At 43.1% G+C, this 12,614-nt stretch overlaps 1 protein-coding gene across 1 annotated transcript in view; it reads right to left on the bottom strand.

Annotated features, from left to right (window-relative positions):
• Positions 1–10,805: 10,805 nt before the first annotated feature.
• GK5 (glycerol kinase 5) overlaps positions 10,806–12,614 on the bottom strand; it is a 31,453-nt gene continuing 29,644 nt past the window's right edge. Inside the window, exon 16 of the mRNA XM_056850400.1 lies at positions 10,806–11,168. Coding sequence (XP_056706378.1) covers positions 11,017–11,168 — 152 coding nt within the window. The 3' untranslated portion in view covers positions 10,806–11,016. The remainder of the gene's footprint in view (positions 11,169–12,614) is intronic.

The raw sequence follows: 12,614 nt of genomic DNA, 5'->3' as shown, positions 1-12,614 counted from the left end.
TCCAGAGAGTAATGTTCCAAGAGAAGTGGCAACCACCTTCCTCTTTTGGAATCTTCCTTCAGGGACATTTCAGAATTCATTTCAATAGGAGTTCCAGCAAGTTACACTGAGAGGCTGATGAGGTAGAACTATTCCCATAGAAGTTCCTGCCCTATAGAAAAGTGCCCAAGTTGCAAATGGATAAGCAATATCAGATTGCTTTTGTTTTGCAGCTGCAGTTCTTCCCGAGTAAACTTGATCTTGCCAGTTATCCATGCTTTGGATTAGATTAGTTCAATGTGTCAACACCCCATTGTTTTTGTCTGTGAACGACTGCTGGTTTCCCTCAGTATGATTTTAACTGATGTAGTAAGCTACCTTATAGAATTGCACTGACAGATGCAACAGAGGCATAAAAATGTTTAAAGTAAAATAAAATAAAAATGTTAAATATTTCTCAAACTGTTTGTCACAAGTGGCCTTGATAGCAGTACCTCCTTAGGAATTACTAGGAAATTCAACTGGTCAAGATGTCTTTTGTAAGAAGCCTTTTAATTGTTGGTAGAATTATAGAGAAAAATGGAAATCTCTGACTATATTGTTTACACAAATATGTTAGCAAGATGCCCATCAGATGCTAGGAATGTATATGGAAATGCGGCCATACTGGTGAGCTGTAGTTCTCTTTCCAGCTGGATTTACCTGAACTCTTTCTCTAACCCCCATTTTTTATCTTCTCCCTACCTTAAGAACTTTGTCTCTGTCACTTCTTTCTCAAGTCCTGAACTACCACACAATTAGTTTTAGGACAGTAACTATATTCACTGTTAATTCACCTCTCATAACCATATTCGTTACTGACATTCTGCAATCAGCTTGACACTTTGCTACTCTTCTTAGTGCAAGGTGCTAGTGACCAGGAATGCAAACAAATGTGATTTAAGAATGGAAAATCAGAGTACTGACCGATGATGTCACAGGGGTCTGTCCTGGGACTGGTACTATTTAATATTTTTATAAATGACTTGGATGATGGAATAGAGAGCATGCTAATCAAATGTGCAGATGACACCAAGTTAGGAGGGGTAGTTAATACCCCGGAGGGTAGGGTCAGAGTTCAGAATGACCTCGATAGCTGGGCCATAAGCAATAAAATGGATTTCAATAGGGAGAAGTGTAAAGTACTTAGGCAGATAGTTGGCTTGACAACAGTACATGTAAAAGAGATCTGGGAGTCTTAGTGGACCACAAACTTAGTGGGTCTTAGTGGACCACAAACTGAACATGAGTCAACAGTGTTATATGGCAGCTAAGGCCAATGCAATTCTGGGCTGCATCAAGAGGAGTATTGTGTCTAGATCAAGGGAAGTAATACTACCACTGTATTCTGCATTGGTCAGACCTCACTTGGAATACTGTGTCCAGTTTTGGGCTCCACAATTTAAGAAGGATGTTGACAAGTTGGAGCGTGTCCAGAGGAGGGCGACCAGAATGGTCAAAGGTCTGGAATCCATGCCCTATGAGGAGAGACTTAGGGAGTTGGGTTTGTTTAGTTTGGAGAAGAGAAGGTTGAGGGGAGACATGATAGCCATGTTTAAATATTTGAAGGGATGTCATGTTGATGAGGGAACTAACTTGTTCTCTGTTGCTCCAGAGACTAGGACACGGAATAATGGGTTTAAACAAATAGAAAAGCGATTCCACCTAAATATTAGGAAGAACTTTCTGACGGTGAGAGCTGTTCGACGGTGGAATGTGCTGCCTTGGAGGGTAGTAGAGTCCCCGTCTTTGGAGGTCTTTAAGCAGACGCTGGATGGCCATCTGTCGGGAGTGCTTTGATTGTGGAATCCTGCATGGCGGGGGGAGGGTTGGGGTCACTGGAGATATGGGGGGTAGTTGTTAATTTCCTGCATTGTGCAGGGGGTTGGAGTAGATGACCCTGGTGGCCCCTTCCAACTCTATGATTCTAGGAACTGATAAGCATGCAAAAACAGAGCTATGCTGCTTTGAGAGGAACATGCAAAGGACTTTCTCCCAAAATGACTTTGTTCAGACATCACATGAAACCAAATTAGCTGTGTTGAGATTGTGAAGGTTTCTCAGCTCACAACCAAGGTTATGTGTGAAGACAGGGACTATTACCTTCAAAAGTAAACACAGCCATTTCATCCATCTCAGAAGACATTAACACACTCTATAATGAAAACACAACAGCAACACATCAGCCTGGAAGACAGAAACCAGAAAAGCAGTTTTTAGGGGACAATATTCAAAATAGTTTATAACTTTTTAAAAAACACATCTATCTATCCACTACAAACTTAAATTGCTTAATTGAAACTTGCTTAAACACTGTGGATTTTAAAATTATTTAAGCAATTTAAGTGATTTGGCATAACAGACTGCAAACACTGAAACATTTAATTCATGTAAACTTAAGAGTTATCAGAAAAAGAACTACTGGAAATTGCTCAAAAAGAAAACTGTTTGAAGAGTAATTGTTTTTAGGAAGTCTACCAAAATCAATTATTTTAGTCTGTGACTTCTTTAGTTAGTGCTCACAGTTGGCACCCTTCCAGTCTTATGAACAGTTCAAAAGACCAGCCAGTATGACCGCACCGTCAGCTATGACCTCTTTTCTTTTTAAGAGGAAAGAACCCTTGAAGTTTATCTCAAAGTAGTTTTCTCTGTTGTTACTTGCTACTGTATAGCTTGCACCACAGAACAACACTAAGGCATGAGGTTTCAATGCAATTTTCTCTGAAAGTGAAATTGAAAACCTAGCCGTCAAGTGTTTTGTGGCATAAATCTGTACAGACAATATAAAATATTCAAACTGAATATTTTATCAGCTTCTCAACATCTTTTCTGTAGCGAGTCAAGTTTTAATCGTGAAGGGATAACAGAATGTAGAGCAATCAAATGCTTTTAACACTGCAATACTCAACATATGGGCCATTATATGTTATTTGATGTCCTGCCTCTTGTGCTTTCTGCCTGGATAGGCTCAAGATGGGAGATAACTCTATATGTTTAAGCAAACACATTCCAAGAATTTCTGCTACTGACATGACTACACTGAAATCCCACTATTTTCTCATATTCATACCAAACCTGTAGAAGATTGTATTATGTTTTGTGGTTTGGTAGAATCAGTCTGTTATATGGTGTGTTTATACATGAAGCAATAACAAGTTTATTGTACCACAATACTGGCTTACTATTTATACTGGTTTCCTATCTGAAAAGTTATGTATTTATTGTCATGTAATTGCTTGTATTAAATTTGCAATGCAGGCAACTCAATCCATTTTTAACTCAGTTGATTGTCTTGAGGGATTTTTTTGGTGATAGGCCATGTCCTTGTAACATATATAATAAATGTAATACCCAAAGTCTAAATGTCACCCCTCCACATTAGCCATACTGAGCAGCAAGAAATCCAAATGTCTTCGATGCTGTCTGTTCCTTCACAGGTAGTCACCTAATTCACAAATGTAAATGAGAGTTCATAAGTTACTCAAATTTATTATGCTTTTAAAAACAGATATTCCCTACAGAAACCTTTTTAAAAATTCATGGAACTTCAAAAGAACTAACTTAATGAAGAGGTGGGTACTACTCAACACAGCAGTCACATCAGAAAGCCAGGTGGCTTCAGTGGTTCAGAGTGCTTGTGCCTAGCTTCAGCTGGTGCGTCAGTTGTGTTGATTCCTGAGTCAGTCAGCTTTAGTTACAGTGATGCATACCTGTTACATCTAGACTGAACTGATGCAATGTGCTTTACATGGGGCTAACCTTGAAGACTGTTCGGAAGCTGCAGCTAGTGTAGAACGTTGCAGCTAGACTGCTGGTTGGGGCCAGCTAATGGTAGCATGTGACCCCGATAACTACAGCCACTACATTGGCTACTGATCCCAAACCCAATTCAAGGTCTTCTCCCATGTGTTCCTGCTTGGAAATTAAGACCACAGGGAGATGCCCTCCTGACTGTTCCATCAATCAAAAAAGCTCATTTGGTGAGTACCTGAGAGGTGGGTCTTTTCAGTGGCACCCCCACGATTATGGAACCACCTCTCTAGGGAGGAGCACCTGGCTCCCTCACTTTTGATTGTTAGGAGGCAGCTGAAAATGGTTTTATTAATTAGGGCCACACTTGATTAATTTACTAGCAGTCCTAAAGAGCTATTTTAAATTTGGATTTTATGTACTTAATTTTATGTATTTTGTAAGCCCTCTTGATCTCTAGATGGAAGAAAGGTGGCTAATGTTTTAAATCAGTTAATCAATAGGTAAAACACATGGCTTTCAATTTACAACTCAAAGCGCTGGTTCAACAACTGCAAAAAATAAAATAAAGGGATATAAGATACAGGAAGAGAAATACTACTCCTAAAAATACAATGTTCCTTTGTCCTAATCCACATATGCTTTGCACAGCAGCAGATGGGGCCCACACACATAGCTGTAATCAAAGAAAGCTGCATGATCACCTGTTGAATGGAAGTCTGCATTGGGCTAGGAAGAGCAGAAAGTGGAATTAGGTTCCCCATCCCACCCAAAAAAAATAAAATTTAAAAGTTTGTGAACTACTTCCTTAGAAAATACTGCCTCAGAACAATTTTAACCATAGAAAGGTGTACAGATACTGTCATACTGGCTTTTCAAACGAACACCGAAAGTGAAATTCAACTTTGTGAACTTTACTTCCAAGCACTCGTTTTTGGAATCCGGTTCTAAAGTCCGTATTACACCAACTTCCGTTGCAAGAGGGCACAGGGCAGGATAAAGGAAGTGGGTGAAACGTGATCCAAAAAGCCTTCCAGTGCAGATGGGGCTGCAGCAACTGGGAGGGGGGGCTCCTGCTAGTTTATGAACCAACACAGGCAGCGCCATTTCAAAGCTCCTCATCTACCCATGTAGTAGAAAAGGGCCAGAGTCCAGTAGCACCTTAAAGACTAACAAAAGTATTTCCTGGCAGGGTATGAGCTTTCGCGAGCCACAGCTCACTTCTTCATCTACCCGCGATCACCATCTCTAGAACAGGGCGCTGCCAATGGCAGACTTCCAAGAGTGCAGACTTCATAAACAAGGCTCTTCATAAACAAGGGGGAAAGGGCCCCGTCGAGACACAGACCGAGGTGCGCACTTCGCCGTTGGCAGCAATGGTACCAGAGGCCCCGGCGACCGAGCTGGGCGGGACTGCTGTCGAGGCCCTGACCGTGAAGCAAAAATGCGTGCTCCGTAGATGAGGAGAAGCTGAAAAGAACGGAGGGGGAAGGAAGGAAGGAAGGAAGGGGCAACACGAGAGCCCAAAAGGCTACAGGCGACGCGAACGAACCGCAGGAAAACCAATGGCCAAAGCTGGAGGAAGAGGAGGGGACGCGGAAGTGGGGAAAGATGGAGCCTCCCCCTTCCCTCACCTCAGCAGAGTTGCGACCACCTCGAGGCGCGCTGGAGGGCGAAGGGATCGAAAGCAGGCGCAGCCCTCCTGACGGCTACAAGACCCCCCGGAGCAGGCGCAGGAGGGGCGGCGGGGCCTGCCGTAGCTAACGACGGTGTCCTAAACACGTACGCCGGGTTCTGCGGCGAGAAAGTGAGGGAAAGGAAAACGGTCGGGAGTGAGGAAGCCCGCAGGCGAGGCGAGCGAGTCCCGCGCGGGGCGACTTTCAGGGGCTCGCCGGCCTCCGCGCTGCAACCGCCCCGCCAACGGCTCTCCGCCTTCGACAGGAGCCCGCTCGCTCGCTCCCTTCTCCCCCGCACAAGCTTGGCGGCGTCTGGCCACGGAGCTCCTCCATTGGCCGATGGCTCCGCGTGAGGTCAGGCGCCTCCCGTTTCCTATTGGCGCGCCGCACTGTGTGTACGCGACCTGCCGGCCGCTCAGAAGAGGAGGGCGGGGCTAAGAGGCTGGGCGCGCTCGTTCCGTGAGCGCGAGGCGGAGGAGTCGCGAGCGGCCGCCTCCTTCGCCGCTGAGGCTCCCCCCCCCCGCAAACGGCGCCGCCCGCCGGAGAAGGACGCTTCGAGGTCTCTCTCAGAAGGGCTCCTCAAACAGAACAAGCCCCACTAGCTTCAGGGAAATGAGGACTTGCGGCCCACGTGTGATTGGAACCGGACCACTTAAGAGTTAAGCTAATATATCGCGGTTAGTGTGAGAAACTTGTGAGCTAAAGTTCCCTTTAACGCTGTAAGGGCGGTTAAGTCGATCCCACTGAACTCCACGTGACACTTAACGGTCACCATTTTAGTTCAAAGGTGTTTTCCACCCGCATATAAAAAAACCTGATTTTCAAACCATGAAACGCGGAACCAAAATCGACTCACAGCAGCCTTTGCACCGGTGACTGCAGCAGATCCTGAAGGGTCGTTTTCTTGCGCAAATTATACATTCCCTTGAGTTTACAGATGCTTAACCCCCAAAAAAGCACACTATGATAATGCATTAAGAAAGCATTTAATTCTAGATCTAAAACATGCCCTTATTATATCACTTCATTCATTCCATTTAATGTTGTACTGCTGCTGCTTCCAAGGAAGTCTTTCCAGGTAGAGCTGATGAAAACCAACTGCTCAGCCCTGCCTTGAGCCACTACTGGAACCTGTGCATAGGAGTGGCCTGCTGCTTCCATGAAAGAGAGTGTTCTGGGTTGGACTCACTTGTTCTGTCGGAGACTTGTTTGTATATTATATTGTGCTGCCCCGCTTTATGAGAAAAAGGTGAGGGTCAGGTGTCAGACTGACAAAGCTGAACACCTACTTTTAGAGACAAAGATATTTATAATCAAACAAGAGGCCCTGTGAAGAAATGTAGATGGGAGGAACAATTTGGAAACCCCAGCTCCAAAATATGCACACACACACACAAGATTCTCTAAGCTTGCAGGACTTCAGTGTGTTAATTTTTCCACTCCTTTCCCCCTTTGACTCTCAAAAGCTCTGAGCATCTGGTGTCTTCTAAAATATAGTGAGATTATTTGGGGAATGCCCAGGTTTTTATTAATTTATAAAATGAAGTGCAAAGTGAAAAAAATACTCGATGCAGATTAGAGGGTTTTAAATGCTGTTAAAGATGCGTCAAAAACAATACAGGGTTTACAATTTTAATAACCATCATTAATTTAGAACAGTACAGTACAATTCTTGTATTACAGGATTAGAAATCTAGTAGGTTACATTTCTGCAACCTCAAGACAGTCAAAAGCAAATTGTCTCCCATGGAACTGGCCCACAAAGAAGATATGAAACATTATTCAGATTTTCAAAGCATCTGCACACATATGTGCACTCTCCCATCTCTGTCAAGTTCACCCAGGAATAGTTGCCCTGAATATGGAATAAGTATGTAACAGACCCATATAAAAATAACTCATTAGCAATAAAATTCACTGGATATGCTGATGCCTCGACTATAAACGAAGATAAAGTAATGCAGTACAGATTTTTGTCATGTAAAATTATCTGTTTGTGCCCCCATTCAGGCACTTAATGGTAACATATGGCAGGCTTATCCAGAATTCTGCGTTCAAAAATCTAAGCAGAACCCAGATTCTGCAATTAAAGCAACATAACATTTCATGTTTAAGAACATAAGAAAAGTCATGCTGGATCAGACCAAGGCCCATCAAGTCCAGCAGTCTGTTCACACAGTGGCCAACAGATGCCTCTAGGAAGCCCACAAACAAGATGTTTATGCTTAATTATATTTGTATGTTATCACTGTGATCTAGAAATGCATGTGCTAGAAATTTTGTTTAATATGATGTTGTGAAATATATGATTCATCTACAAGTTCCACTGTAGCAGTAGAAAAGAACAAGAGTCCAGTAACACCTTAAAGACTAACAAAACATTTGGCAGGGTATGAGCTTTCAGGAGGCACAGCTCACGTCTTCAGATACAGGTAGAACTTGAGTCCATCTATCCTTAACTAGAGAAGAATGAATTAGACCCCAATAGCATGTAAATGTGAAAAACAAGGAAATGACATTAGAAGGCATGATTGGATTAGGAGTGATATGCAGAAGGGCAGTACGTGTGGAGAAATCAGCATTGGTAATGAGACAGGAATCCCAGATCTCTGTTCAATCCAGAATAATGCAATCTTGAGCTTCATTATTAGTTATAACTCAGCAATCTTATTACAGCTACTGGACTCTTGCTCTTTTCTATTGCTGCAGACAGACTAACAGTGCATTCCTAAGTTTTTGGCGTGCGGGGAGGAGGTGCCACTGTGGTGCCTCCAAAGCCGTTCCCCACCCGCCAAAAGGTTGAAAAAAAGCCTTTTAAAGGCTTTTTTTCTTTAAAAATGGGACTTTTCGACCCATTGAGAAAAGCAGGCGCAGCCTTGCTCTTCTTGTTACCAGCATACCCAGGGCCAAAGGGGACAGGAGGCTGCCTAACAGCAGCTCCTCCCCCGGCCTGCCCTGGGAACGCCCCCCGGAATGCCGGTGCAGGCCTTTACGCCAGTGTTGGGGCCACTAATGCCGGCGTAAGTAGCCTGGATGCCGGCTTGGGGGCCCCTAACACCGGTGCAGCCACTTCTTGGCCTCCTAAGGGCTTTCGCCCTCAAAGGTCAGGAATGCACTTTAATACAGCTTCTACCCATCGTGATCAAATTCCACTGTGTGTCTGTAGCATGATATCTAGGGTCCACAGGATGGCGAAGAGATTACTATTCCTATCCCCAAGCAAGGCTGTATTACTGTGTACCCTTTTTCCAGCCTTAAAGAAGGCTTAAAAGAATGAAGTGACACAAGGCCACTCCAAAGATAAATAGAAACACTTCAGAGTATAAAAAATGGCATAAGAACGGGTACTAGCCAACAGTTGTACACAACACTGAGAACTATTCTGTACAGGACTCAAGAACATTAGCCATTTCCCGGGATAAAATGTTGTATTTTGAATCATAAAAAAACCTTACAACAAAGTTTCTAAAGATATCTGGATTCCACACAGACTATATACTTGGCACCTGGGGACACCGAGTTCTTCCTTTTCCAAAGCAGCCCTGAAATCTCTGAAAAGTTGATATTGTAAGTCACAGGAGCAGTGTGGGTAAAACGGACAACAGTGTGGCTGCTGCAAGGAGGGAGAAATTGGCAGCATTGGCCTCCTTGCCTTTCTGCTCATGGAGCAGGAGACTCCATCAACACACGGGGCCCTTGCCAACTGATTTCCCTTCTTTGCTGCAGCCATCTGTGCCCTGTGGCATTTTGTCCATGAGACTCCTGTGACTCCCAACATGAAAGGTTTTTTTTTGGGGGGGGGAATGCTAGGTATAGTGGAAAAGATCTGCTTTCCACTCCTCATTCATACAATGCTACCCATTGTCTGGAAAGCATTTGGGTATTTCCCTTTGAGCAGCTCCTTATAATATTTTAAATATGACACATGAAATTGCCTTATACTGAATCAGACCCTTGGTCCATTGGAGTCAGTATTGTCTACTCAGACCGGCCGTGGCTCTCCAGGGTCTCAGGCAGAGAGGTCTTTCACATCACCTACTTGCCTAGTCTCTGTAACTGGAGATGCCAGGGATTGAACATAGAACCTTTTGCATACCAAGTAGATGCTCTACCACTGAGCCACAGCCCCTCCTCAAATTTGGAAAAAAATAGTTTGGGGTTGTCCAGGGGTAGCTCCAGTACTTCCCAGAGGTGAAGGAGAGAGAACCCAGTGGAGCATACAACATATTTCAGGCTCACCCCTACCAGTCAACCCAGCAAGGCAGTCTGCCCTCCAGGTGGTAGGCCCATTGAAGCCACTCCTGCCCAAGAAGCCAGCGGCATGCCCAACCCAGCACAGCTGGCAAGAGAGGAATAGCTGCTGCAGGGGCAGCTTTGTACCTTAATGTGCTGGAAGCAGCTGGCTGGGGGGAGGTGGGGCAGCCATTTAAGGGTGGTGCAGGGCAAGGATTGAGGCCAGCCTGTCCCAGTCACACCTGATTGGCAATGGCTCCTGCCAATCAACCCAGAAGCATGGGGCATTCCTCAAGGAGGCAGGGAGAGGAAGGGGCAGGCATACCCAAGGGAGTTGCCCTCATAATGCCCACTGACTCTGGCCTGGGAGGGCATGGTATCGCTCCTGCCAGCTAATTGGCTACAGGGGAGGGTAGTAGAAAAGGACAAGGAAGAACAATGGTGCTGTTAACCCCTTCTCCTCTCAAGTCCCCCATGAGGAGGGGCTCAGGAGGGTGCATCGACCCCACCTGACCCTCACAGTGAAGCCGATGCTCATATTGGTTTTAAACAAGAAAGCTGCCAAAAGAAAACATCTGGTGCATGGACACTATTGCATAGAAATTGAGGTAGCACATATTTTTAATGATTGGATTGGGAAGTTGTCAGTGATTGGGGTACCAGTTTGAAACACTGGAAGTAAAATAGGCATATAAAGACTAAGAAAAATTGCAATGTGGGTCAAGAGAAGTTGTGATGCTAAATCTTTCCTGCTGTACAGCAGAAAGCCATCCTGATCTGCTCAGATAACTACTTACGTAAAAGTTAGATTTGCAAGGAGCTTCTCCATTTGGAATTCAACAACCAATATAAGACATCAGGAGCAGTACTACACAAACAAGGCCCCTTCTTTGTTTCCTAAGCAGTGCAGGTAGCTGACTGATTTCCAATATTATTCTTCAGCCATGAAAATCATGTCAGGCATGATGGATCAAAAACAAAATCATTTTAAAAATAGGACAGCTTGCTACTTGGATCATTGGTATAATTTCTTGAGAAAATGTTTTGTACTAGGTTAGGTAGACATTGTGATAGATGGCGAAATCACAGACTAGCAGAAAAATGCCAAAGAGTCATCTCCCCCTCCTACAGGAAAACATCCCTTGGGACCACATGTTACACAGGCATTCAGCCTTCTTCAGTGTTATATGGTAGTCACTGAAGGTCATAGATGTTTCAACTGATATAGGATTAGTAACTGTACATATGAAGTACAGTATTTGCTACTGTAAAGCAGAATTTATTATCCCATTAAGCCATGGTTTCATAGACAATCTAGATTTTTACACTTATCCCATTATTATGATATCTGGCTATACCAGTGTAGAGAACGTTGAACAGCTTTTTTCCAGTTACTGATGGCAAACTCATATTCCTTTGGCCCCTTCTGTGGCTTAAAAACCACATCAGTTTGCCTCAGCTTCTTTAGCTCTTCTTTGTCACTCCAAAATCCTATAAATAAAAACAAAGAATAATCATTCTTAAGGTTGCCCATAAATTTAGTATCAGGAAGAGGAATACATAAATCTGGTTGGAACGGCAGAACTAAGAAAGGAATTTAGGTGTAACGTTTTTACAGAAAAGGAATACCAGGGTTGAAACACGGAGGCAGGCAATGACAAACCACCTCTGAATGTCTCTTGCCAGGGGTTACCATAAGTCAGATGTTACCTGATGGCAAAAAAAAAAAAAAAAAATCTGTGTAGCTCTGAGATTCAGCAATCAGTTTAAGTATGCCTCACCTTTTGCACTAAAATAACCTCAAATGCCAGCCAGCACAAAAATTCTGGGCAAATATAGGAAAGGATTGTGTCAGGATCTTGTCTCCTCCTAGACCATTATAGCAACATAGAAGTTTTAATACAAGAGAAAGGATAAACTCATTACTCCCGTTAAGACCCTTGAAACACCATAACCACCATGGAGGAGAAAGATGTATATTTTTAATTCTTCAGTGCTTATATTACTGGTGGATTAGATTGTTAGCCCATTGAAATCATTGCTTCAGAACCATCATTTTAAAGTGGTTTGTAGATCACAAACGGAAATAAATTTAACAGAAACTCAGTTCCATAACATTTCAGCAGAAATTATTCCCAAATAAGTCAGCCTAGGATGACAACTTCAGATCGTTTCAGCTGTGTTCTATGAAAAAAAAGATAATTGATAATAGTAGTACCTGAAAGATAGCAAGGTATCATCACTGATTATTTAAATTCCAAAAAATTAAAAGTGCATGATAGAAAAGGGCATTTTGGCTTCCACGCATGCAGGTGAGACTGCTGAGTTTAGTCCATATCTAAATTGTAATGTTTTTCAAAAGAGATATTACATAATTTAAGGAAATTTAGTGTGCTGTGTGTTAAGTGCCATCAAGTCGCTTCCGACTCATGGCGACCCTATGAATCAGTCCTCCAAAATGTCCTATCTTTGGCACCCTTGCTCAAGATCTTACAAACTGAGGGCTGTGGCTTCCTTTATTGAGTCTATCCATCTCTTGTTGGGTCTTCCTCTTTTCCTGCTGCCCTCAACTTTTCCTAGCATGATGGTCTTTTCCCGTGACTCTTGTCTTCTCATAATGTGACCAAAATACGATAGCCTCAGTTTAGTCATTTGAGATTCTAGGGTCAGTTCAGGCTTGATTTGATCTATAACCCACTGATTTGTTTTAGTGTGCAATGTTCATATAATTATAAAAACATGTAGATGGAAAACCAGATAGAATATGCTATTGGGAATATATAGGGACAAGGACTCAACTGAAGTTTGTTGTCTGAATCTTTCTTTAAAAAAATTATTAGCTGTTCAATATATAACACAAAATACAAACACAAAACAAAGTAACAGACATTAAAATGACTCATAACACACGTAAGGAAATGCTTTCTCACTTACATT

Source organism: Euleptes europaea, chromosome 5 (genome assembly GCF_029931775.1).
Source record: "Euleptes europaea isolate rEulEur1 chromosome 5, rEulEur1.hap1, whole genome shotgun sequence".
In the NCBI taxonomy this organism is placed as follows: Eukaryota; Metazoa; Chordata; class Lepidosauria; order Squamata; family Sphaerodactylidae; genus Euleptes; species Euleptes europaea.
Note: the sequence above shows the minus strand (reverse complement) of the source record. Positions and strands in the feature narration are given on the sequence as shown.